This window comes from Geotrypetes seraphini, chromosome 1 (assembly GCF_902459505.1).
Source record: "Geotrypetes seraphini chromosome 1, aGeoSer1.1, whole genome shotgun sequence".
Lineage (NCBI taxonomy): Eukaryota > Metazoa > Chordata > Amphibia > Gymnophiona > Dermophiidae > Geotrypetes > Geotrypetes seraphini.
In genome coordinates, this window is record NC_047084.1 from 311,814,839 (window position 1) to 311,840,925 (window position 26,087).

Consider the following 26,087-nt stretch of genomic DNA (forward strand, 5'->3'; position numbering starts at 1 on the left):
AATATACACTTTACAGGCTAAATTCTTCATAATGGATTTTTTGAAATCATACCCTTCGTGGTGATAGCAACTGGGCATCTGGAATGCGCTTCATCTTTGGTGTACGTACGGATATGTGTAAACTCGTTTATCCAGAAATAATCTTCAACGCTAGTGCAGAGTACACATGAACTTAATCCAACTTGACTTTGATCTGTGCGGCCATCCACTTCTTCAAATATAAATGTTTTAGCACTGCATGGAACTTGTTTTTTCTTCCATTTTTGTGGTAAATGCAAACATGGTCAATTCAAATGATTCAAACGTTAACTATATGTCACATCTAACTGAAACTTTATCACAGATTGTTTGAAGAATGAAGTTAGCCAACAGTAATGTCACTCAACAGACTGTGGCGCCATCTTCAAACAACCCTTATAGATGGTTTGCTTCTTAACTGCTTCAAATCCATTCTTTCTTCAAATGAAAGATTGTAAAGAACAACCCCCCTTCCCCTTTTACACCAAAGTCTCAAAACCAAACTCAACTTTTCTCTTTCTGTTGGAGAAAGGGCATCCGCGTGAACATCAATCAAGTTGCTATACAAGTTCAACTATATAAAAAAAAATCTCCTTGGCTATTGTTGTTTTGGTTGCTATGATCAGGTGTATGATCCATGGTAGATCACTTAAAAGATCACTTTAAGTGATCTAATGGTAGATCACTTAAAAGACAAAATTTGCACCACAGACAGGGTCCTAAAACTCTTTTTGGGTCAGACTACTCCTAACATCCCTCACCATCCAGAGATCCAGGAGTTATCCTGGCTTCTCTCATGCTTAACTTCTAGAAAACTCCCAGGCTCCCCCTTAACCGAGTGCCTGGCAGTTGCTCAGGAGTAGAGAGTTGCGCGGGGACAGAAATCCCACCCGTCCCCGCCAAAGTCCCACCAGTCCCCACCCGTCCCCGCGAGGAATCCCCTCCGTCCCCGCCCGTCCCCGTGAGGAATCCCCTACGTCCCTGCGAGGAATCCCCTACGTCCCCGCCCGTCCCTATAAACTACAGAAATAGTTATTTCATTTAATTATGCTACTGAATTAAAGGCTCTGGTAGAAACCCATTTAAAAATAAGCAAAAAGACTTTATTAATTTGGAAATATTAATTGGGAAGAATACATACTTTGTAAACGGGTTTCTACCAGAGCCTCTAATGTTTATAAATTTTTATCAACACAACTAATATACTACTTTATCCTTAAGCAAAAAAAAAAAAAAGAATTTTTTTCCTACCTTTATTGCCTGGTTTCTGCTTTCTTCATGTTCTCATTCAATTCCTTCCATCCACTGCCTCTCTTCTCTCTGTGTCTTCCATTTGCTCTGTTACTGTGCCTCTCCCTTTCTCCCCCCTCCCAAATTGGTCTGGCACCCATCTTTTTCCCTCCGCTCCCCCCATAGTCTGGCACCTTTGTCTTCTTCCCTGCCAGCGTCTTCTTCCCATTCCCTCTTCCCCATTTCCTTTCAGTGTCCTTCTCCTCCACCATCTTCCCCATGTCCTGTCAGGCAGCATCCTTCTCCCCCCTCTGCCTTCCCCATGTCCTTTCAGCGTCCTTCTCCCCCCTCTGTCTTCCCCATGTCCTTTCAGCGGCCTTCTCCCCCCTCTGTCTTCCCCATGTCCTTTCAGCGGCCTTCTCCCCCCTCTGTCTTCCCCATGTCCTTTCAGCGGCCTTCTCCCCCCTCTGTCTTCCCCATGTCCTTTCAGCGGCCTTCTCCACCCCTGTTTTCCCCATGTCCTTTCAGTGGCATTCTCCACCCCTTTGTCTTCCCCAGTGCTTTCAGGGTCCTTCCCCCCCCCCTCCTCCCGTTTACCCCATGTCCTTTCAGCGTTCTTTTCCACCCCTTTGTCTTCCCCAGTGCTTTCAGCTGCCTTCTCCCCCCTTAAGCGTCTTTTCTTCTCCACTCCACCTTTCCTCCCTCCCTGCCTCCACCTTTGTGGCGCTTTTGCACCCGACCGACAACAGAACAGGCCCGGTTGGACAAATCTCCCTGTCCTGTAGCCGCGAATCTAAATTACCTTCTTACAGCAGCTGGAGTAGTGAAGCTGCTGTAAGAGGTAATTTAGATTCGCGGCTACAGGGCAGGGAGATTTGTCGGCCGGGCCTGTTGTCGGTCGATCGGGGGACCTGACCGGCTGTGCACATTCTCCGGGGCGGACCGCCCCCTCCCCCCTCTTTCGTACGCCATTGCCTTCTCCCTACCTGCCCTGCCGCACACAGCCGACCGGAAGTCTTCCTGATGTCAGCACTGACGTCGGAGGGAGGGCTTAAGCAAAGCCCTCCCTTCCTCCGACGTCAGCGCTGACATCGGGAAGATTTCCGTTCGGCTGTGTGCTGCGACAGGGCAGGTAAGGAGAAGGAGACTACCCTCGCAGCTCGAGTGCACTGCGATCCAACCCCGCAGGAACCCCGCGACCCTCGGAGGCGTCCCCACGGGATCCCCGCGACCCTAGGGGGCGTCCCCACGGGATCCCCGTGACCCAAAGAGGGAACCCGTGGGATCCCCGCGGGTCCCGCGGGATTCCCGTCATCCCCGTTCCCGTGCAGCTCTCTACTCAGGAGTTACTAACCTGTTCCCTTGACAACTCCTCACATATTCAGGTGCAGATATCTTCCTTATACACCATGTCTAAAGTTCAACCTTGTATACTAGTTCTATATCAAAACCCTTACTAACTGATAAGCAGAATTAAATATTAATATAAAACATTTATTTCTGTCTTGCTACACTGTCCTCCCTGTGCAGACAACAAATGATCTTACTGAAAGAAATCATTTGTGGGCGTCCTCACCCCAATACACTACACAATACTATTTGAATAGAAGGATTGAAATACCATATAATTTAACAGCTGAAATCCTGATATACTGCAATGGGTGGCCATACAATACAAAAGGAAACCAATAGATAGAAACCCTCAAAACCAATTTGAATTTGTACTTAATTTATTTTCCAAGTTTATTTGAGACTTGATGGATTGCTTAATCAAACTTCAAAGCGATGTACATTGTGTTTCTGGATTAGAAAAACACCTAAATTCTTATATAATGTGATAATTTACAAATTGTGAGAAATATAATTTGATATAATGCAGATAGGCAGTGTACTGCTGACTACTATATGGAGTGGTGGCAAGTTGGTAGCCACTAAATTCCTGTGATGGTGCACTCACCATAGGAAACGATGAGAATGAATATTTCAGTTACCACCACTACACCACTTTGGCAAATCCTGCCTGGTTTTCTAGGAGATCCCTTGTTCAGCCTTCCCTAGGTACAGCACAACCATAACACCATAACCATAGCATGCATGTAATTTGCATGTACCAGGTAAGGGCCTCTCTGATTGGTCAAGGCACCTAAGGCTGCATTGGAAAGGGGATGCGCCAAGAAGCGGAAGGCCCGCCATTTTGAAGAGGCAGGCCTTCGTTGGAAAAGTATGGAAGGTGTCGGGGGCAGGGACTAGAGAATGACACAGGGACTAAATTTTCCCTGTCCCAGCAGGAACTCAATTTCCCTATCCCATCTCCGCAAGTTTTGTCACAGTCCCTGCCCCATTCCTGTAAGCTTTGCCTTAACCACACAACCCTTGAACACATGATTTTAAAATGTTTGAGGCTTGTGCAGATGAGGGTAGGGACATGAAAAGAACTCGATGGAACGGTAAAATAGTTCCTGTAGGGATGGGGAAAAAATTTGTCCTCATTGTATTCTCTAGCGGGGACCCCGGAAGTGGGAGGGATTGGGCATTCCGTGGCATTCCTCCTGTCAGGGGTATTGGAGTTGACGAGGCAATGCGGAGGGAGGTGACCCTGGCAGGGGTAATGTTGGAAGGAAGGGGAACTCTTCTTTCTGCTGCTCTCTCTGCCGATTAATCAGTTGAGCCTGCCTGACTTGGGGAGCAAGCTTTGACAGAAGGGAGAAGCTGTTCTTAGTGATAGCTCTTCTGAGCAAGCACCAGGCACAGCTCCTTCACTCTTATTTGCATGCTATGCTGAGAATTGCCTATAAAATAAAAATCGCTCCCAGTATGGTCACTACATGGACTTGTCTGATTTTTTAGAATCTTCCTGTGAGTCAGGCAGGACCTGTTCTGGCTAGTTAGTGCCACCTCCTGGAGGATAGCCTAACTACCAGCTCAATGCACCAGTATCCTCTGCTGCCCATTGATATAATAACATCATTTGTGAGGGAGAATCCCAGACTCCCTTATAACCACACAAGAACTGAGCATTTCAGAGCAACTCAAACACATTTTTATCAAACATAACCATTTTCAACATAAATCATTTGATACACCCTTATTTTTCCTCCTATGAGGATACTGTGTTAGCGATACTCCAATTAAATGATATAATTTTAGCAACTTAGCAAAACAAAATATTGTGTACTCTATAATGGAGATATCTCTCACTGTGGTGGGAACCAATGTCAAAAACATAACATTTTATATTCTTCATACACAGATGGTACTAATACTTTTTTTTTTTTAGTTCAATCATCTTTATTGAAAGTTTTTGAATAAGTACAAAACAATAGGGCAGCAATGACCAATATCTGAAGCAGATAATAACAGGAGATATACATTTCAGTCATCATTGCCGTAAAAGAAGAAAACAGGGTAGGAAATGTCCTACCAAAAACCATAAGTAACAAAACCAGGAAAGCTGGTCAGATGTGTAAAATGCAATGTTTACCATAATAAGAACATCATTAGTAAAGTAAACAATAGGATGAGTAATAAAATCAGAATAAATGGACAATATCAGGTTCGCAAGGGCTGCCGGTAGCAGAGAAATATATCGCCTTAAACGATCTCAAGCTGTTCAAGCAGGGGTGACCAGATTTTCTTAAACTGGCATAGGAAGCCGCATCTTTCAACTGCTATTCTTTCATATTTAGCGTATAAACATATTGTACTCCACCATTCATTAACAGGTACATTGGTAAAATCTTTCCAATTTGCAAATATGATACGTAGAGTAATCAACATCATGAGTTGGAGTAGAGGGATTTTTTCAGTAGGAATGGACACATGAGAGGCCACCAGACTAACAAGCGTGGATAGGATAAGGGTATGTCCATATCCAATAATAAGCAAATTTGATCCCATATTAGGCGCCAATAATTTTGTAATAGTGGACAATCAAATATCATGTGCTTTAATGTTCCAACTGATAATTTACAAGACCAGCAGAGATCGCTAGAGGAATCCTTCCGTAATTTAGATAATTTACTGGGAGTCCAATAAGCCCTATAGATCAGGAAGTAAAAGGACTGATATACGGCAGCTGAACTTGTACATTTATATAAAGATGTCCACATGAGGCTCCAATCCTGTTCTACAATGGGCATATTCAGTTCATCTTGCCAACGAGATTGGGTGAAAAGAGGAGAAGATTGCTTTGAAAGTTGAATCATTTTATACCAATTGGATGCTTCCTTTTTTTTAAAAAGCTAAGGTCAAACAGTAACTGAGAATATCAGGCTCCCTCCATATACCCTGTTTATCTCTAAGTAAGTCGCGGAATGCGTGCTTGAGTTGTAACCATTGAAAGAAAGCTGAGGGTGGAAGATGATAAAGCAAACTAAGTTTATCATATGGAATCCAATTACTGTCGTCATATAGATGGCCTAATTTCCAGATGCCCTTAGATTTCCAATGTCTCCAATTGACTAGATTATGCTGTATTTGTATACGAGGATTACACCAAATGGGAATATGCAGGAAATCATGCCACTTATTAATACACATTTTATCTATTTCTTTGAGCACGGTCACTGAGGCCTCCAATACATGGTCTTTTTGACGTATTAAACCATTGGAAGATATAAAGGGTAAAATAGTTAGTGAAGTCCAACCATAAAGCTCTTTATCTAGTTTACCAAGAGGAGCCAGGAAACTTCATGGTATCATCTAATATCCATCTAGAGCACTGTCTAAGTATGAAAGCACTGTGATAGTCCAGGAAGTTTGGAAAGTTGAGCCCTCCTTCTTGTTTAGATAACTTAAGTTCCTATTCTAGGAACTTTATTGTTCCATAGGAATTTAGTTAAAAGTTGGTCGACTCGTTTATAAAATGTAGGTGGTAATAAAACGGGGAGCATACTAAGGGGATATAATATTTTTGGGATAATCACCATTTTGATTGACTCCATTCTGCCCACCAGGATAAATTTAATGGATTCCAACGAGAGGTAAGGGTAGTAATCATCTGTAGTATGTCCTCTACTGCAAATTGTATCGTGTCTTCAATAGTAGAACCAAAATGTATCCCTAAGTACTTAAGCTTCCCTTGCGACCATTGAAAGTTGTAGTCTGCTATCGACTGTTGACATACATATTTGTTAAGCGGCATCAATTCAGTTTTAGTGGCATTGAGCTTATATCCGGAATAGTGAGAATATGAGTTAATGAGTTCCAGTAAGTGGGGTATAGAGGTAGGGTCAGTATAAATCAACACATCATCTGCATATGCTGATAATTTTAATTCTACAGATCCTACAGTAACACTAGCTATAGCAGTAGAATGACGTATTAAAAGGAGTAATGGTTCAAGAGCTATGTTAAAAAGTAAAGGCGATAAAGGGCACCCCTGTCTCGTACCCCTGGTAGGATAAAAAGGATCAGAGATTATTCCGTTTAATTTGAGTGAAGTGGTGGGCTTAGTGTATAAAATCTTAACCATGGAAATAAAATCATCAGAGAAGCCAAACCACACCATTGCGCTAAACATAAACTGCCACTCAACTCTATCAAACGCCTTTTCAGCGTCTAAAGCAAGAGCTAAATAAGGATGGGATGAGTGTTGTGCTATTTGTATAATAGACGTGAACATTCTAGTATTGTCACTCGCTAATCTCCCTTTCATAAAGCCATTCTGTTCTTCCCCAATCAACTTAGGTAATACAGTTTAGATTCTATCAGCCAAAATTTTTGCATAGATTTTTGCATCTACATTTATTAGGGATAAAGGTCTATAATTTTGGATTTTTAGTGGGTCCTTACCTGGTTTGGGTAGTACGATTATAGACGCTTCCGTAAAGGTACCTGTGACCATACCCGTGGATTTAAAGTGATCGTATAATTCAAGTAATTGGGGGGCTAGTATGTCCTGGAAAGTTATATAAAATTCGACCGTGAAGCCATCAGGGCCAGGGGATTTCTTTTTCGCCATCATTTTTAGAGAGGAAATAATATCATCGACTGTTATAGCTGCGTTAATGAATGTGTTATCGTCTAGGGATAATTGGGGTCTACACTCCATAGAATTAAGAAAAGTATCCATGTTTCTTTCGGTTACTTCTGTAGAATATAAAGATTCATAAAACGTTTTAAATTTGTGGATAATTTCTAGTGGTTCAGTGCACTTGATACCATGGTCATCTAAAATAGCATATATATGAGATTTTTCTTCACGAAGTTTCAAGTATTTAGCCAAAAGATGGCCACTACGATTATTTGTGCTATGATAGCAAGCAGATTGCATAAACAGAGTATTGCCAGCTTGCGTACTTAAGTGTAGATTATAAGCCAATCTTGATTCTCGGAGCTCAGACAATATCTGCATGTTTTCAGGATGTTGTTGATGTGAAGACTCCAATTTCAAAATTTTCTTTTCATAATCCATTAGAAGTTGTTTGGTTTGTTTGTTTCTACCTGCTTGATAAGCGATAATACACCCCCGTATATATGCTTTGCAGGCATCCCACAAAATGACCTTGCTCGTGTGTGTAGAAGAATTAAGTTCATAATATTCCTGCAAAGCATTCCTTATTTTAAGGACAAATTGGGGATCTTCCAATAATGTATTATTAAATCTCCAAGTATGAGGCGTAGATTGAATCATGATAGCATCTAAATGCAACTCGATCGCGGCATGGTCAGAGATGGAGATCTCATTAATCATTGCACCTACCACCATATTCGAAAGTTTTTTACTCAGGAAAAAATAATCAAGACGTGAGTACGAGTTGTGAGGTGGGGAATAAAAGGAAAATTGAGAATCTATTCTGTGTAAAAATCGCCAAGAATACATCAAATCCAAATGTGTGAGCATGTTGTGTAAGCTATGCCAAGCTCTAGTTATTTTGTACGATACAGCAGACTTCCTATCAATGGAAGGTTCCAGGGCCAGATTAAAGTCACCTGCCATTATATAAGCATGAGAGGTTTTAGCAAGTGCTATAGAGGTAAGATTATCAAAGAATATGGGATCATCAATATTAGGTGCATATATATTAAAAATTGAGAGCGTATGGTTCAGAAGTTGAATCGTTATCATATTCCAACGCCCTACTGTGTCATTTTTGTGTTGTAAAATTTGAATGCCGGGACTATTGCGCACTAAAATAGCAGTGCCATTTCTCTTTTTGTCGGCTGGTGAATAATAAGCTTCTCTAGACCAACCAGTCTTTAATTTAAGGTTTTCTGCAGCGGATAAATGCATCTCCTGGAACAAAATTATGTCACAGAACAGCTCCGGATTTTGACAGGAGATATTTCTCTGGTCTATAGGCAAGGCTCAGCATATGGATATCACAATGCTCCAAGCTATTGGTACTCATGGCTGGCTGGCTTCCCCTTCACCTGCTCTGCCAAAAGATACAGTCTATCTGGACCAGCAGGTGCTACTTGTAAAGTCCAAAAAATTTCAAAAGTCACTTCTTACCAGTTTGATGGTGTGGTCTTTAATTTTATTTTTTTCCTGCTTTGAGGCCCCATGTTGGACACCTCCGATTCACCCAGATGTTGGCAGAAAAGTCAACAAAAAGAAGACCCAATGTTTCACAGTAAAAACAATCCAATGATAAAAACAAGAAACTGTGGAAATGGATGTTCTGAAAGATGATTTATTATTCGCTCTTCACAATAAAAATACAAATAAAAGTCTGGGTTTGTAGTACACATGTAAGTCCTACCAGACCCTACATGGTCCATGTATTGGCGAAACCGCCTTCCTCAGGGGTTCTAAAGAGATTTGAGCTATAATGAAATAAGAAAAAGTAATAAATGAAAAGTAAAAAATGGCATGAAGGTGACTGGTGCCAACCTTATGCATGCAAATCTGATGACTGAATTTGACCACAAGATAAAAAGAATTAGAGAAGTGCCAAGTGTAACCATGCTATCTAAGGTTGCAAAAGACATCAACAGACATTAAAGGAAAGAGAATGTGAAAATCTGGAGGGTACCAAGACTAGCCAGTGAAAATTGAAGACTAGAGAACCACAATTTCATAGTGAATGATGTGCACAAACAGATATAAAAACAAGCACTGGTGAATATCATGATATGGTAGTAAAGATGTGCTAATAAAAACCAAATACATACCAGATGATGTAGGGTGCACAGATAAAAGTGTGGACTAAAAGCAATGTACGTGTCTTTGAGCTATGGATAAAATGGATCATGTATGAAACAAATCATATACACCTAAAACATAAATACATGGAATGCATAATAAGCTATAATTACAGAAAAGTAAGAAATGTACCCTCATAAAGAACACTTAGGCCAATAAGTAATAATATAAATGAGACAATTAATACAACAAGAAGGAATTCCTGCCTAATACTGATTAAAAAAGCATATCATATTGCAAATTAAACAAAAACTTGGTAAAGTATAATGATAACGAATATTATTCAAGCTAATGATACCAAACTTCTGATTGAGCCTAAAAATAGCAAATTCAAATGAAGCATAATGGAAAAAAGTCCTGATTGAATGTAATAAGTACTTAAAATGAACAGTCATAAAAGTAAATACTTGTTAAAAAATAAACCAAATATGATAATGGTAGCTAATCCGTTATAATAAAACCCTTAGCGTGCATGTGTAGTTGAAACTTCGTGCGGCTGTGATCCCTGATCCGTGGCTCCATGTCGCCGCATGTGCAGTAGGAGCCTTCAGTGGTTTGCGACACTTGTGGCGGTTTCCCCAGCAATGTTCCTGCCCCGGTCTCTGACTGATGACGCTTCTCCTTCTCACCCTTGGACCACCAGCGGCAGCAGTTGCGGGGCATTTGCTAGGCCAGCCCACTTCGAGAATGTGAAGTGGCTGGCATAGCAAAAGCCCCGAGACTGCACAGCCTAGCAGATGCTGGACAGTGAGCAGGTAAGGGAGAAAGGGTACTACTGGATTGGGGAGGTAAAAGGAATGGAGAAGGGGGGAAGTAAAAGTAAGGGAGAAGGGAAAAAAAAGACACACAGGAGGCAGAGACAAAGAAAGAAATGCCTAAGTCTACACATCTATTCTAGCACCCGTTAATGTAACGGGCTAAAAAACTAGTACTAAATAAACAATTATGGTAATAGATACCGTAAAAACATTTTATCAAGGGACATTATATAGTTAAGTAAAATCAATGAGAGGGCACAATGATAAACAAGGGCTAGAAAATGCATTTATATCTAAAAACATAATATAACATTAGAAAACAATCAAAAGCAAAATAACCTAAATGAAACAAAATAAGATAAAAGAACCAAACTTAATGCCCCATGTTGGGCACCATTTATGCAACCTCCAATTCACCCAGATGTTGGCAGAAAGGTCACACAAAGTATTTATTTAACTTGGACCATGGGCCGAGACCAACTTAAAGCTGGCAGGCCGTAGCAAGCATGCACCACCAGACAGTTCACTTTTATCTCCAATAAGGTAGACCACATCAAAGTCTCAAAGCCAAAATTTTACTTTACTTTTTCTGTTAAAGAAAGTATACTCACATGAGCATCAATCAAGATGCCGAAACTGTTCAACTATATGGAAAATCTCATTGGTTGTTGTTTCAGTTGTTATGATCAGGTGTAAAAATCCTCTGTGTTGGATGGACTTGTTCTAAAGGTAAGAGATCAATTTGCGCCACAGACAGGGTCCTAAATCTCTCTTTGTGTGAGGCCACTCCTAACAGCCCTCCCATCCAGAGATCCAGGAGTTCTAGCTTTTCTTGTGCTTGACTTCTAGAAAACTCCCAGGTCACCCCCCTTAACTGGGTGCCTGGCAATTGCTCAGAAGCCAGCAAGTCTGCATACACTAACCTGTTCCCTTGACAACTCACATATTCAGGTGCTGATAGCTTCCTTAAACAACATCTGAAAAGTTCAACCTAGTGCTATATCAAAACCTTTACTTACTAATTGATAAGCAGAATGATACTGATATTTCGGGGCAGAAGATTCGGCAAGGATAGTAAGTGACTGGTCCTCAGCAGTCACTTCTTATAGGATCGGCAGACCCAATCGGTGTTTCTTCTTCTGCTTAGTGAATTGATCACTTCCTGCTTTTGCATGCCATTTCCCCTCATTTGAATGGGTGGATCGGATTGGTAAGTTTTGTGAATCTAGCCCTAAGAGTTTCCCTGTTGGTCAAACCAAGTTCCATCTAGCCCAGTATTCTCTTTCCAACAGTGGCCACTCCAGGTCACAAGTACCCTTAGCTTTTAATATTTATTTATTTATTCACAATTTGATATACCACAACAACTGACTAGCAGAACTAAGCGGCTCACAGACTAATAAAATAAAATCAATATACAAACAGGAGCTCCATTTGTGTGATAGGAAAGAACCAGTTTACAAGAATATTCAGTCAAACTGAACTCAGAATATTCAATATAGATGTCCTGAAAAGCCTATTGAAAGTCTTAACTACAGACTTTGAGAATACTATTTTTAATAGATGTAGCCCTAACTCATGTTGATCGGTATTAAGCTTCAAGCATACTCTTCATGTATTTTAAACTCTTGTATTGCAGAATCAGAGCTTAGAGAAGAACCAGCCTGTAATGAAGAAACCGTGGGATGGCCCATGCTGGAATAAACGTTTTACCGACAAATCATGTTTCAAGGTCTTCTGTCATCCATGGCAAAGGTGTTTTGATGGAATGTGTACCTGTAAACTGCCTTACCAGTGTCCAAGAAATAGTACTAGCACAGTCTGCTCTGCCACTGGAAAGGAATTCCGAAGTTACTGCCAGCAAAAGAGCTATGAATGTATGAATCCACGGGAAACATTTTCTTCACGTGGAAAAAATTGCAAACATGCAGGTGAGAATATACCGGTTGAGGAAAGGCTCTTGGCCACAAAAATCATTTGTGCACCAGAATATGAGCACTGACTTAGAAAATAAAAATCCACTGTTTTGTGAGCAGTCTCAGAGTTGAAGTCAGCCCTTTTGCAGATGCTAATATTTAGTACTTAACTACCTAAAGGATCCTTTTATTAAAAGCTTGGTGTGTGCTAAATTCTAAGAAGCCCATAAAGGGCTTCTTAGCGGTTAGTGCCGCTGGGCACCCTAATTGCAGACGCCTAGCAGCACCTAACTAAAATCTGCATGAAGCCCAAATTGTTTCAATTAGCTTAAAAGGCACAGTAATTGATTGCGCTATTGAAGTTAATTGTAATTGATAAATTAAAATAACCAGTTAAAAGTTCCACACAGAACTCCAGAGCGGTGCCTGACGACGCCTAAGTCGAGGCATCCTCCCAACACCTACCTGAAAAATAGGCGTGGTCAGAGGGTGGAGAATAGGCGTGGTTGTCTTAGTCGTCGCTAGGCATCCAAGTTAGGCGCTGGTAAGTTAGGCATGATAAAAAACTGGTTTAATGTGTCTGCGTTTAGCAACACCTAGTTCTGCTTAGGCACCACCATGCTTAATTCCATAAGTGGCGCTTAAAAGTTGATTTACAACTGTGTAGAGCAGCACCTACAATGTAGGCATGCTTAGGCACCGTTTATGCAATCAGGCCCTTAGTGGTAGCAGGTGGAAAACTTTAATAAAAGGATCCATAAGTAAAGTGGCTGAATCGAACCACATTAAAGTCCTCTCTTTAGATGGTGTTGCTTAAGTGCTAAATATCACACTCAACCATATAAGAGATAGTTGGCCAGGCATTGAATATCTGGGGATAATGCTGGCAAAGGCTTAAAAAAATTGCTCACTGCCACCAGCAGAATATTTATATATTCTATGGAGGAAGGAAAGGAGAAGTAAATATTGTGTCCTATTGGGATGTATATCTATTTCAGATGAAGGATCAAACAACTAGTACTATTTATCATTTCTTAAGTGCTGTACATTAAAACATTGAAGAGACGGTTTCTGCTCAGTAGACCTTACAATCTAGTCAGTGGTCATACAAGACGAGTAGGGGGTTAAGGAGTTTAACCTTAAAGCCCCACGTTTTCAGGATCCCCTCAATGAACATTCACGAGACAGACCTGTGTACAATGGAGGCAGTGCATGCAAATTCATCTCATGCATATTCACCAAGGAAATGTCGAAAACCTGACTGGCTGGGTGTGTCCTGAACACTGGGTGCCTTTACAATTACTCCTTTCAGTTTTGCCCACTGCATTTCCACTCCTTCCAGACGTTCCCATACAGACAACAATTCCTTGACGTAATCCTCCATCTGAACAAAGATGGTTTTTTTAAAAAGTCTAGAACCTTTACTTTTGAATGAGCTCTCTTTATACCCACCTTAATATCAAACCATACCATGTAGTGATCACTTGATGCCAGATGATCACCTGCTGTAACATCAGAAACATTTTCCCTGTTTGTAAGCACTAAAGGGCAAATTCTGTAAGAAGCGCCTAGATATGCACCGTTCAGCGCGATTCAAGTAAAATTGGGTACTGTTTAGTGAATTGTGCTGAGCGGCACCTATTTTGGAGGTGCCCAATAAATAGGCCAGCTCTAGGAACAACTCAAAGTTAGGCGCCCATGCAAGCACTTAAGCACGCTTAAGAGCAGCGATTCTGTAACAAGGTGCCTAACATGATGCCATGCCCATGCCTAACATGTATAGCGCCTATTTTTTTGAAGGCCACCTAAATTATTAGAGGCGCCTTGTTACAGAATCACTCTTTCTTGATAGGTGCCTAAGTTTCAATTATTCAATTTAGATAGGCGCCTATCTAGATGGGCACCTCCATAATAGGTGCCTAACATTATAGAATTTAGGCCTAAGTCCTAAGTCCCCCATCCCGCGTGGATTCCATTACCAACTGCTGGAACAGTTCTCCTTGTAGAGAATCCAGTATCTCCCTACTTCTAGAAGACCTGGCTGTAGGGATACCCCAATCAACATCTGGCATGTCAAAATCACCTATTAGTAAAACTTCCCCTTTTTTTAAGATATATTCTGAATGTATACTATTAAATCTCTGTCCAGTTCTTCCATCTGTGAAGGAGCCCTTGTATATCACACCAATATAAATATATTCACCATTTCTTCTTTCCAAATTGATCCACAGTGCCTCTTCCTTTGCTCACTGGCAGATTGAGGAGTTAGGGCCTGCAGCATTACAACCACTACTAAAGTATAATTATGAAAAAAATTAATCAAGTGTATTCCCTCTAGCTGCTAGATGCTTTATTGTATTTTCAGATTTTACTGCTAATTATTGACTATTAGTTTTTGGGGTTTGTGTTTTGCAGAAAAATTTCAAATTTCTTTGAAATATGGGGAGCATGAATCTGAAGGCATAATTCAAGTAAAACTTGTTGGCCAGAAACCATTGTTCTTATGTAGCAATAAATGGAGCATAGAGGAAGCAAATGTCGTTTGCAGGCAACTTGGATTTGAAAAGTAAGTTTACCTGTTACTTGTTTGTCAGTGACTCATCTGTTAATTCATTATATCTTTGCCTATAAACCTTCAAATGCAATAGGAATTTTCATGAAAGAATCTAACACCAGATCTCTCTTCCAATATACTAGGCAGGGTCAGGTGCTGCTTGCTTTGATATTCTCTGCAAACAGTTACTGTGTTACCCCCTCTTCATTATGTTTTCAATGGAATATACTACTACTATTATGTATCATTTCTATAGTCACTTGATAATTCCTATAGTCACTTAATCCCCCCCCCCCCCATTGCCCAAGGTAGATTAGGTACATTGTGAGCCCGCCGGGACAATCATGAAAATTTTTTTGAGTACCTGAATAAATTCATGTAAACTATTCTGAGCTCCCCTGGGAGAATGGTATAGAAAACTGAATGAATGAATGAATACTTAGGACAGAACAAATGGGACAGATAGGGGTTGGGAAGTTTCTTGCAGAATGATAAGATGGGCATAGGTATCTTCCTGTGAGTGGGAGTTAGAAGTTGAAAGCAGCCTTGAAAAAGTGAGCTTTGAGACAGAGCTTGACATATTGATTCAGGCAGTCTGTTCCAGGCATACATTGCAGCAAGTTAGAAGGGATGGAGTCTGGAGTTGATAATGGAGGAGAAGGGTATGGATAAGAGGGACTTACCTGATGAACGGAATAAGTTATTCACTTAACAAAGTAACATCTTCCTTGCTTTAAAGAGTTGCATGGGGACAGACAGTTCCTGCCTGTAACTACTAGAATCTAACCCATCCCCATAAGTAAACTGCCTGTCCTGTAACCTACTAGGCTATACGAACAGTTTCAGCATCCCTGAGACGGGTGTCTATGTGCAAACTAGAGCAGAGTGACTCAAGAGGCCAGGGATGGTGGTGGCAGGGGAACAGCTTTGCCTGCATCTATGTGTTCTTTCATGCAGGTCACTACTTAAAAGGCAGAAAAATCACACAAAATCTCTGTAGATCCAACTGCGGAGCTAGTTCATTTTCAGTAGAAATTCATTATTAGTTCATTTAAACATGATTCTTTTGTTGCATATGTAACCTGGGGTTGGTAGGCAGCTGGATATAGTGTTTATAGATTCAGGATGTTCTCTTTGCATAAACATTATTTAGTTGGGACCAGGACCTGGTCTGTAATTCTCTGGGAGGCTACAAGCATCTTCTCATACTTCTTTTTCTATACTCTCACAATAATTCAGGAGAAACCAAAGCCAAGTTCTGAACTTTACTGAAAGTTGTTCCTTAAAAACAACAAAAAAGAAGTACTTAGAATGTATTTGGTGCTTTATACTCCTAACTCCAATTCCTAAAGAAAGTTCAGCTCTCCCACATTAAGCCTACTATTGGTAGCAGGACGTCATTAAAATTCCTTTTTTTTTTTTTTTTTTATAAATTCTTTATTCATTTTCAAAATTACATTAAATGTATATATATATATTCAATCACATTAACAATAAATATACCATTTTACATTCTATCATTTGTACAGTACATAAATTTTTATCCCTCCCCCTTCCCCCCCTCCCTACCATATATTCCATAATCTTATAAAAAAAATATTAATAAAATATCTCTCACCCTACCCAAATTAATTGATACATTAAAGGGAAACATTTTCAACTAATCCTTACAAAATTCTGCTAATGGTTTCCAAACATCCTGAAATTTCTTGAAATACCCTCTTTGTACTGCAATAAATCTTTCCATTTTATAAATATGGCACAAAGAGTTCCACCAAAAACTGTAATTTAGTCTCTTCCAATCCTTCCAATTATATGTAATTTGCTGAATGGCAACCCCAGTCATTATAAGTAACAATTTATTGTTGTTCGCAGAAATCATTAAAATTCAATCCAAGTTCCACTTACAGATCTGGTTACTCTTGTGATAAGGCTGTGATTCGACTTGTACAGATCCTTGAAATCTGGATCAGCTGAGATATGCTTGGATCCTCAGGCACTCTAGAAATGACATGATATGGAATGTATGGCAGGGCATTGTAGTATCAGTGATGGTTGATCTTGTTGCGTAGACAGTGATATTTAGACTGGTGCTATTTCATAGAAAGTTAGAGGAAGAGGTGAGTTTTTATTGCCTTCCTGAAGTTCAGCAGTCCTAGTGATCTGATGTGAGGTGGTAGTTGGTTTCAGAGGCATGGTAAGTAGTGCAAGTAGGATCTTTTCTGGGCATTCTCATGGTAGAGGGAGCGTCCTGAAGGTATGTGTAATCTTTTTTTCTCCTTGCAAGCAAAGTTGTAAAGGGGTGTAAAGTGATAGTTTGGAGGCCATATAGGTTGGTACCATATTGTAGAAGACTTTGTAAGCCATTACTAGATCCTTGAATATGCATTGTTTTGTTAATAGGTAGCCACTGAGCTGCGCACAGTGCTGGGGCGATTGGGTCACGTATATGAAGGTTTTTTTAGGTGGTGGATGGTGGCATTTTGTACTTGTAGTTGATGGAGACTTTTTGAAGTGAGACCATTTTGTAGTGTGTTGCATTAGTCCATGCAGGGAGGACAAAAGGCATAGAGTAGCTGTTAGAAGTCCGTTTCTGTAAAATATTGTCAGATTTTTCAGAGTTGCTGGAGGTAATAGAGATGGATACCACTTGGGAAATATGATCAGAGAGTGATAGAGTGGAGTCGAGGGTCACTCCTAGGCTGCATATCTTATCTTTTGCAATTAGGATGGTGGATTCCCGGAAGATTGAAGGACAGACGAGCATGGGATTATCTTTCTATATCACTGTTTTGTGGTGTTTAATTAGAGCGTGTTTTGAATCATCCAGCTCTTTATTTCCGTAAGGCAGTTATGTAGTTTGGATATTTGACATCTTGGTTTGAACCTAGCAGCAGGTATAGTTGTATGTCATCCCCAAAGGAGTGGATCTGGTATTTTATGGCAATATCTATTACCGGCCTGATATAGAGGTTGAAGAATAAAGGGGATAGGAGGACACCCTGTGGTACACCTTATTTTATCAGTTTTGGTTTTGATAGAACAGATCTTAGCAGAATGCTTTGAGTTCTTTGGATTAGGAATGATGAGAACCAATGGAGTGCAGTTTCGTGGATTCCTATATCTGCGAGTTTGGAAAGGAGGTGGGGATGATTGATGGTGTCAAATGCAGCACTGAAGTCTAGAAGAACCAATAGTACATTGTTTCCTTTCTCTAGCATGTTCCAGCAGTCGTCGTTGATGTCTGCTAGGACTGTTTCTGTGCTGTGGAATTTCTGGAAGCCAGATTGGTAGGAGAGGACATCTTGTTTGTCGATGAAGGTCTGGAGTTGCGATAGTACGGTCTTTTCTAGGAGATGAATGGAAGGTTGGAGACTGATATGTAGTTACTAGAGTCGTTTTGGTTCAAGGTGCGTTTTTTTTTTAAAGATAGGTCTGATACTGGCTGATTTCCAGCTTTGTGATACTATTCCTGTTTGAAGGGAAGAGTTCATTAGGGGAAGGATTGATTTAGTGAAGGCATCCTTTGTGGACTTCAGGAGGTTTGGTGTACACGGATCAAGGATGGAGTCGGAGGGTTGTAGCTTGCTGATTGTTTTAGCAAGGTCATCATGAGAGACTGGTTCAAAGTGACTTAGGGTTTTATATCTCGGTGTTTGGGTTTTTTTTATCTGTAGTTTGGTGGGTTTTGGAATGTGGATCTTTGCTATTCCTCCTGCTGCTTTTGAAACTGAATGGTCATCCATTGGAATACCTCCTTGGGATACATTCTGCCAAGCCACCTGGAACCAAAACAAACAAAAAACAAGTGCAGCTTCCTGTAAATCCAACTAGACCTGGGGGTCATCCCTCCTTCTATCAGCATGATTTCTATTTGCTCGATTGGATCCTACTCTCCTTCCTCAAAGAATTCCACCTACTCAGGAGGATGACTCTCTCCCTTCTTCCCCTTGTTGACGTTTTCCCAGGGAGCAATGGGCAGTTCCTTAGCCTTTAGTATGAGGGTCCAGTCTGACCAGCTTCCAGCCTCTACCTCTTCTCTCTGCTCCCTTTCATGCTTCTTCTTTGTACGTAGCTCTGTTTCTACACTCTTGTTCCTGTTTGAATTGTAACATTGTAAACCACTTTGATTCTTGATTGAAAGGCAGTATAAGTTATCAGTGAACATTTAAAAAATGGTTCTGTAGGCCCTTGCATCTGTTTCTCCAATTCTAGGGGTTTACCAAGGCTGCCCACAAAGATGGCTCCTGAACAGAGCCTTTGGGAGGGGTCCTGAGCAGTTGTTGGATGCCACTGGCCACATCAAGCTACAATCACAAGAGTGGGCAGACTTGATGGGCTATAGCCCTTTTCTGCCGTCATGTTTCTATGTTTCTATGTCCCTGTAATTGTGGAAGATGCCAGTGCCCTACCCATGTGAACAGCCCCTTATATTTATGCACTAAGTAAGTTGCATGCTATTTTAGTGCTGCATGAATCTGTAACAATCATGCACATAAATGCTATATAAATATATATAGGCACTCATATTTATAGAACGAGGAGAAATGTGTCCAGTTTTAAAAGTAACTCCTCCTTATGGGCAATTTTCTGTGGTATGATAATGTTATTAATTTCCCTCTTTCTATACTGGCAGAGGTGCTCATCCGTCTTTCGCAAAACAAATATTCAATATACCACAATCTGACCTGGAGGAATCTGAGTGTCTACAAGTAACTTGCCGAGGGTTAGAAACCAGCCTTGCTGAATGTGGCTTTAATAAGGGTTCATATAGTAAACCAGCTGGACTTAGATGCTATACAGAATCTACAGGTTGGTGAAATCTTTGTTTTCTCTTACATTAAATATTACTTAATAAACAAACTCTTGATAAAGGGTTTGTTTCAACAAAGCATGATTTGTAGTTCAAAAAGAAATATTCTCTACACCAAAGTCTAATAAAGAGAAACACACAATTTCCCTTAAGAACAGGGATGTAAGGTTCTTTATCCAAATTGACCCGACATGGCTTGTATTTTGGCTAGATGCCCATATCAGGGTCCAAAATGTGATGTATCTTCACCTTACTCCACCATACAAAGATGACAAAGTCTCATAAGAAACATCACTTTTACAGAATATGTTTACAAACATTTTAATGCATCCCTGTGAACTTGAAAAAAGAAAGGGGAACAATAACATTAACAAGAATGATCCCCCCCCATCCAACAGTGACAGCAGTCCCAAAAAACGAATCCAGCTAAGCGAAATAAAAATGTAACATTTAGAGTGGGTCTCGCCGCTCCCGGTGTCTCAAGTTCAGTACAGGGCTTGGTCTCTTGAACACAGGATACTCCATTTAAGGCAAGACAGATCCAGTACGAGAAAACCCGCCACTCCCAATACACAACAAGCATAGTGAGCACCCCACAGTGAAAGCATGACAAATCAGGGCTGACTGATATACAAACTGGGAGCCCAGGGTTAGAAGTCACTGTGAAGATCTCTGCTGGCCAGAGTCTCCCCCATGCTCTGCAGCAGGTGATAGTGAGGTGACAAAGCGCTCGTCAATAAAGAGAACCTTGTTAGCATGGTTAATCCTCATTCACGCAGGAAATAACAGCACAAACTTTATGCGGCGGTTGTACAATTCTGTACAATAAGGTGCTATGGGCTGTATTTTAGCTGCCACTTGCACTGAGAAATCTTGGAACAGAAGGATTATGTGATCACCATATTTGAAATTCCAGGATTTCCGATACTGTTGAATGACCCTTTCTTTATTTTCAAAATTCAGGAAACATGCAATGACTGGTCTAAACTTCTGATCATTCTCCCATACCGCTCTTACCCAATGCGCTCTCTCCAGCATGAAACAAGCCTGCTACGCGGACTCCAAGGTGGGTCTTAGATCTCTGTCTGTAATAGAGCCAGGCAGCCCAATAAATCAGATGTTATTCCGCTGGCTTCTATTTTCAGAGTCCTCTAGCCTTTCCATCATGGCTTTAGAAGAGGATTCCAGGCTGCGAATATGCTCCTCAAAGTTGTGGGCTCTATCCTCCTGTTGTGCAATCCTGTCCTCCGTCCATTGAATCCTGTCTGCCTAGTGCTCAAAACTTACTTTGAGATCTTCAATCACCACATGAATTTTTGATAACTTATCATTCATAACAGCGATAAGGTTCTTTGTCAACTCTTGTACTGCTGCCTCGTGCAAGGTGAATTTCGGGCCAACATTCTCTTCTGCCATCTTAGCGTCTGAAGCTTTTGGTTTATCCCGAGTGGTTCTTGGCGGTTTTGAGCCATAGCAAGGATACTGCCGTTTCCGAAACCCAGAAATTGAAGAAGCCAGGGAGGAAGTCCATCAAACCCAGGGTCTGACCAAAAGTCCATCAAACCCAGTATCTTGTTTCCAACAGTGGCAAACCCAGGTCACAAGTACCTGGCAAGATCCTAAGAATTAAAACAGATTTTATGCTGCTTATCCTAGGAATAAGCAGTGGATTTCCCCAAGTCATCTCAATAATGGTTTTTGGACTTCTCTTTAAGGAAATTATCCAAACCTTTTTTGATCCCTGCTAAGCTAACAGTAGAATCTCTTTGTCCTGTATTCTCATATGTCCAACAAAAGATTACATGTCTTGTGTCTTATTTGGCAGTTTGTGAGGACCACAAATTCAACTGTGTAAATGGGAAATGTCTTGAGCCAGAGAGCGCCTGTGATGGCATTAATGACTGTGGTGACCTAAGTGATGAACTGTGCTGTACAGGTAATTTACATTTGTCTAAAAATTGTTCAAATATGTGTCTGGCCAAATGGTTCATTAATAGTGCTGTATATTGTTATGTGGAAGACCCCAGGATCAATTCTTAGACCTAGCTTCTTCAAGGGTTAACTGAGGCTACTATAGAAGCGGCCGAGGAAGAGGTGTCCACTCTCATTCATGGAGTAAATGTAGCCAAAAGTAAATAAATGTAAAAAAAAAAATCCCACCTCCCCCTTGATTAAGCTGAAAATTAAGTTTAGGTTTAATCATTTCCATGCTAGTACGAGGCCTTTGAAATGTGAGGCCCTAAGCTGCAGCTTGTCCAGCTTTCAGGTTCATTTTATTTCTTATCCACCTAAAGACAATGTCCATACAAGTGCTTACAATACAAAACTTGTTCTGCCAAAAATAAAATTAGAAAAAAAACTCCCATTTCATAATAGAAAAGATTAAAAGTACAAAATTTAAAAGTCAACACTCAAGCTCCTAGATCAACCACTCATACAGTACCAAACATTATGTCACCACTAGGCCAAGGAAAGCCTCACGAAATAAATGAGCCTTAAGCTTTTGTTTGAACAGTGCTAATGCTGGAATAGATTGTAACCCCACAAGCAAATGATTCCAAAGTGTGGGACCCAATACTGACCAAAGTGTACTTAGAAATGTAGCAGTAGAAACCTGACATACAGAAAGAACCAGCAACAAAAAATGTAAGGATTGCAAAGTTCTAGGCGGTACATATGGCAGGATATGGCATGACAAAAATGATGGAAGAGTGCCTAACAGGACTTGGAATACCGAAATATTTAATCTGAAATTTAATTGGCAACCAATTTTCTTCCAAAAGGAGTAAAAAAATCAAACAGCAAAGGGAAAAATATATTGCCTGACAAAGCAAGCAAAACAACAAAAAGGCAAGCGTGATGTCCAATACAACTAATTCAAGCATTATTATAGAGTATGACAGTCCTAGAGTTCCAACAAAGATCCAGGTTCCATCCCCTTTATCATCTTGGTTGCTCTTCTATATGTTGCATAGTGTCACCCCTAAGCAACTGCCTAGGGTACATTGGGATACAGGTAGCACCTCCAAGTAGTTCTGAGTGAGTACTACTTAGAATTTCCAGTGAGCTGGTAACATCCACAGCTAGAAGTTTGTGATATTAAAATCAAGGGGATTTCTGTCCTACCATCTGTGGTGAAATTCCTCCGTTTTCATGAGCAGCTCTCAAAGTAGGAGTCAACAGACCGCCAGGATTTAAATGTATGCTAACTTTTTATTCCATTATTCCTTTTTTTTTTTTTTTGCTTGACTACAAATAAATCACATAGACAGATTTCCATTCACCAAAACACAAGATACAGTCTATAACTCAAATGTGGCTGGAAGATAAAGTTCATTCTTACCCAGTCTCCTTTCCACCAGGTATATGCTAATCACCACAATATTGTAGTTCCATCATCCAGGCTCCTCTCTAGACAGTAACCTTTACCCTGTGCTTGAATTTAGCAAAAGGGTTGTTATCATAAGTCTTTTTTTTCTATGTACTCTTAAAGTCCAGGTCACAAATTGTTGGTGGTTTTTGTTTTTTGTCTTTTGTTTCTGACCTCCTTAAACAAGCAGTACCTTAATACTGAACTCTGCTCCATTGGAAAGTCCCAAAACAAAGGAGAAAATTTCAAACAAACTCTTAAAATTTCCCTTTTGCTCCTTTAAAGTTCAAAACAGGGTTCAAACAGACATAAATTCTTTAAGAAATTTTCCCCTTCTCATTTTGTAACCCAAACACAGATCAAGAAAGACGTGACTGCTTTTTGCTGCCCCTCCACATCTAGGGCAAACAGCCTCAGCAAACAAGATCTCCAATCAGTATTTTCCTAAAGTTTAGACAAACAGATTCCCATTCCCCAAACTAGACCAGGGCTAAAGTCTAGTTCTTGCAGTCCATTTAAGTAACGTAAGTCAGATTCAAACACTACAGGGAAAGTTCTTTAAATAGTTAACTCAGGGCAAAACTTCTCGATAATATCTTTAAGAAGGGTGGCTGGCTTAAAGACTCCCATCATCTTCGGTCCTCAGTGTGTAGGGACTAGATCACCATAGCTCCTCTGAGCTTTCCATTGAGTGTTTAATCTGCAGTGCCAGATCAGCTTTGCTCTCAGGTTGCAGGGCCAGGTCAGCTTGGCTCTCCTGCCTCTCTTAATCCAGGGCTTCTCCCCTTCTCTGCTTCTCCCTGTTTCCCTCATCAGCAGAGCTCTTGCTTAAACAGCCTCTCTCTGCCTGTTCACTTTGCTATGTTAATTAGCCACAGTTGTTTAGGATTGCTGTTTAATCAGCCCCTCCCTAGGTCTATACTGAGCTACAGAGTCAAGGGCATTTTGGGACCCATAGTTCCTTTCAAAAAAACTTTTAATTTACCCTTTTAAAAGTATTAAGGTGGGTTGATATTACCTTACATTCCATTATCATCATTACCCCCAATCAGCTCCTTGACTGGTTTGCCACCTATTTCACCTATTTTCACCTTCATGATTTCTTAAGTTCCAGTTATAGTGAGACACAGCAACTCATTTTCCTCTCCCCCCCCCCCCCAGTTGTCAGATAGGTAATTCAGCTTCCCAGGGCAACTACCCGCTCCTTCCCTTTAAGTTGGAACTGCCCAAACTTGAGGTTTAACCGGAGAGAGTTGTAAATGAACTTATATGTGTAGGATTTTGGGTAGAACTGGAATATTATAAGTGTTTCTTTTTTGTGAGCCCATGCTATTTCTTGCAGTGCCACTGATGAAACTCTCTTCATGTTGCAGAGTGCACCAATAGCTTTCATTGCTCCTCAGATGTCTGTATTCCAAACCAGTATCGCTGCAATGGAGAAATTGACTGTATTAATGGAGAGGATGAAGTGGGCTGTAGTGGTAAGTTCCTTGCTTGAAATGTGTGTGAAAGTGCTGGCTATGCCGCTGTCAAAAAAGCCTTCACAACTCGGCCTGTCTCAATATTATATAATTACTACACTTTTATATCCTATTATTGAAATGCTGGATCTTCAGACGTGCCTCCGAATGGTCTTACTTCTCACATTACTCGATAATAGACACTGCACTTGTCATTGATCCACTATAGCAATTAATCATTGTTTTTCCATTCACATTATATTATACTTTCTCAGCAGGGCAGATCCTCTCAGTACCTCTTCAGGTGTGGGGAAAAGGGTGAGTTTCCAGATCTGGTGAGAGGGCTTGGGGGTTAGGTGTTTCAGGTTGTGCAGATTGTCCTTGTTAAGATCAGCTGGAGAAATGTGAAGGGTAATTTAGAAGAGTATAAGAGTAATTTGAGCCTAGGGGTGGGCGGGCAGATAGTTGTTCACAGGTTGCTGTGAAAACTATCTTTCATGCAGATCCTCTACAACCTCCCTCTTATTACCAGGTTTACTGAGAATTAGGCACCAGGCCAGCATTCCTTCCCTTAAGGGTCACCTGTGGAATCTGATCTAAGAAAGTCCTCAGCGGAGCCTTGTTCTTTACCGGAGTGCCTTCTGAGTGCCTCATCGGACTGCCTCCGGCATTTATGCTTGTGGCCCCGCCTGGACGGGGAGGAAGAGTGTGTTTTCTGTGTGAGCTTTTGTGCCGTTGCGGGTTGTGCTGCTCTGGTCTGTGCCTGGTCAATTTGGCAGAGCCTTGGTTGGTGGTTAGCCGCTGGCTGAGGGGGTTAGAATGGTCCCTGCTGCTCCCTTCCATTGCTGTGCTGAGGGCTCCGGCTTGTAGGAGGGCTCTGGTGCTCTTGGGGTTTCCCTCCTCCCTTTGGGAAGGTGTGGCAGGCAGGGCCACATCATCAATGATGGCGCCGACATTGGCAGTCTCCCATTGGGCCTCCCCTTTAGTCTGGTTGTGGGGTCATAGCTGTTTAGCGATTGGTTGCTGGGATTTCTCTACATGACTGGCATCTGGGGCCTGTGTATCCTGGGTTGATGGTGATGGAGCTTTCCTGATAAGTGAGGTGGTAAGTGGGAAGCCTGGGGGCACCACCGAAGAGTGTTGGGATACTGCCAGGTTCCCTCCTGACGTGTGCTGTGCTCCCGATGGTGTCATAGTTGTTGTAGGGGTCCCCTTCTGGGGGGGTGGGGAGAGGTTTTCCCAGTTTGAGCTGCATACTGGGGCTAGCCAGCAGATGTCAGGGTCAGGGTGGCCTGTTGCTTAGTGGATGCCTCATGGGTTCCTTGCCTCTTCAAGTATTCTTTCAGCACCCCAGTTCCTACCTTGTGTGCGCACGGAGATATGTGGGCACAGTGCAAGCATGGCTGGTCCCAGTGCGTCGGAACTATGCAGCAAATGCACAAATCATGGGAATCCAGCTCACTCATCCTTTTCTTGCAGTCTGGACAGCTTTGATGAACCTGGCATCTTGATATGTGGTAAGTTGTTCGTTGGAGAGCTCTGAAGAAGTCAATCGTTGGGAACAGGCAGAAACTAAAGACAGAGGGAGTATGAGGGAACAAAGGGGAATGGGTAGTGCTGGGTACGCCAAGAGGAGCCTCAACACTACACATGTTCAGAGAGAGAAAAAAAACATCTCTCTCTGAGCTATTGGAGTGCTTATCTAATGCATGGGAGCTGACAGGACATCACCCATATGTGGCTAATTCATCCTGCTTATCCTAGGAGAACTATTTACTCTTCTCCATTGAGAAAATTGACCATTTAAACCTGTTTTTTC

At 41.2% G+C, this 26,087-nt stretch overlaps 1 protein-coding gene across 1 annotated transcript in view; it reads left to right on the forward strand.

Annotated features, from left to right (window-relative positions):
- The window catches only part of CFI (complement factor I), a 153,913-nt gene that overhangs the window by 40,757 nt on the left and 87,069 nt on the right, over positions 1-26,087 (forward strand). Inside the window, exons 2-6 of the mRNA XM_033956085.1 lie at positions 11,795-12,086; positions 14,487-14,637; positions 19,262-19,437; positions 21,264-21,374; positions 24,182-24,289. Of these exons, the coding sequence (XP_033811976.1) occupies positions 11,795-12,086; positions 14,487-14,637; positions 19,262-19,437; positions 21,264-21,374; positions 24,182-24,289 (838 nt within the window). The remainder of the gene's footprint in view (positions 1-11,794; positions 12,087-14,486; positions 14,638-19,261; positions 19,438-21,263; positions 21,375-24,181; positions 24,290-26,087) is intronic.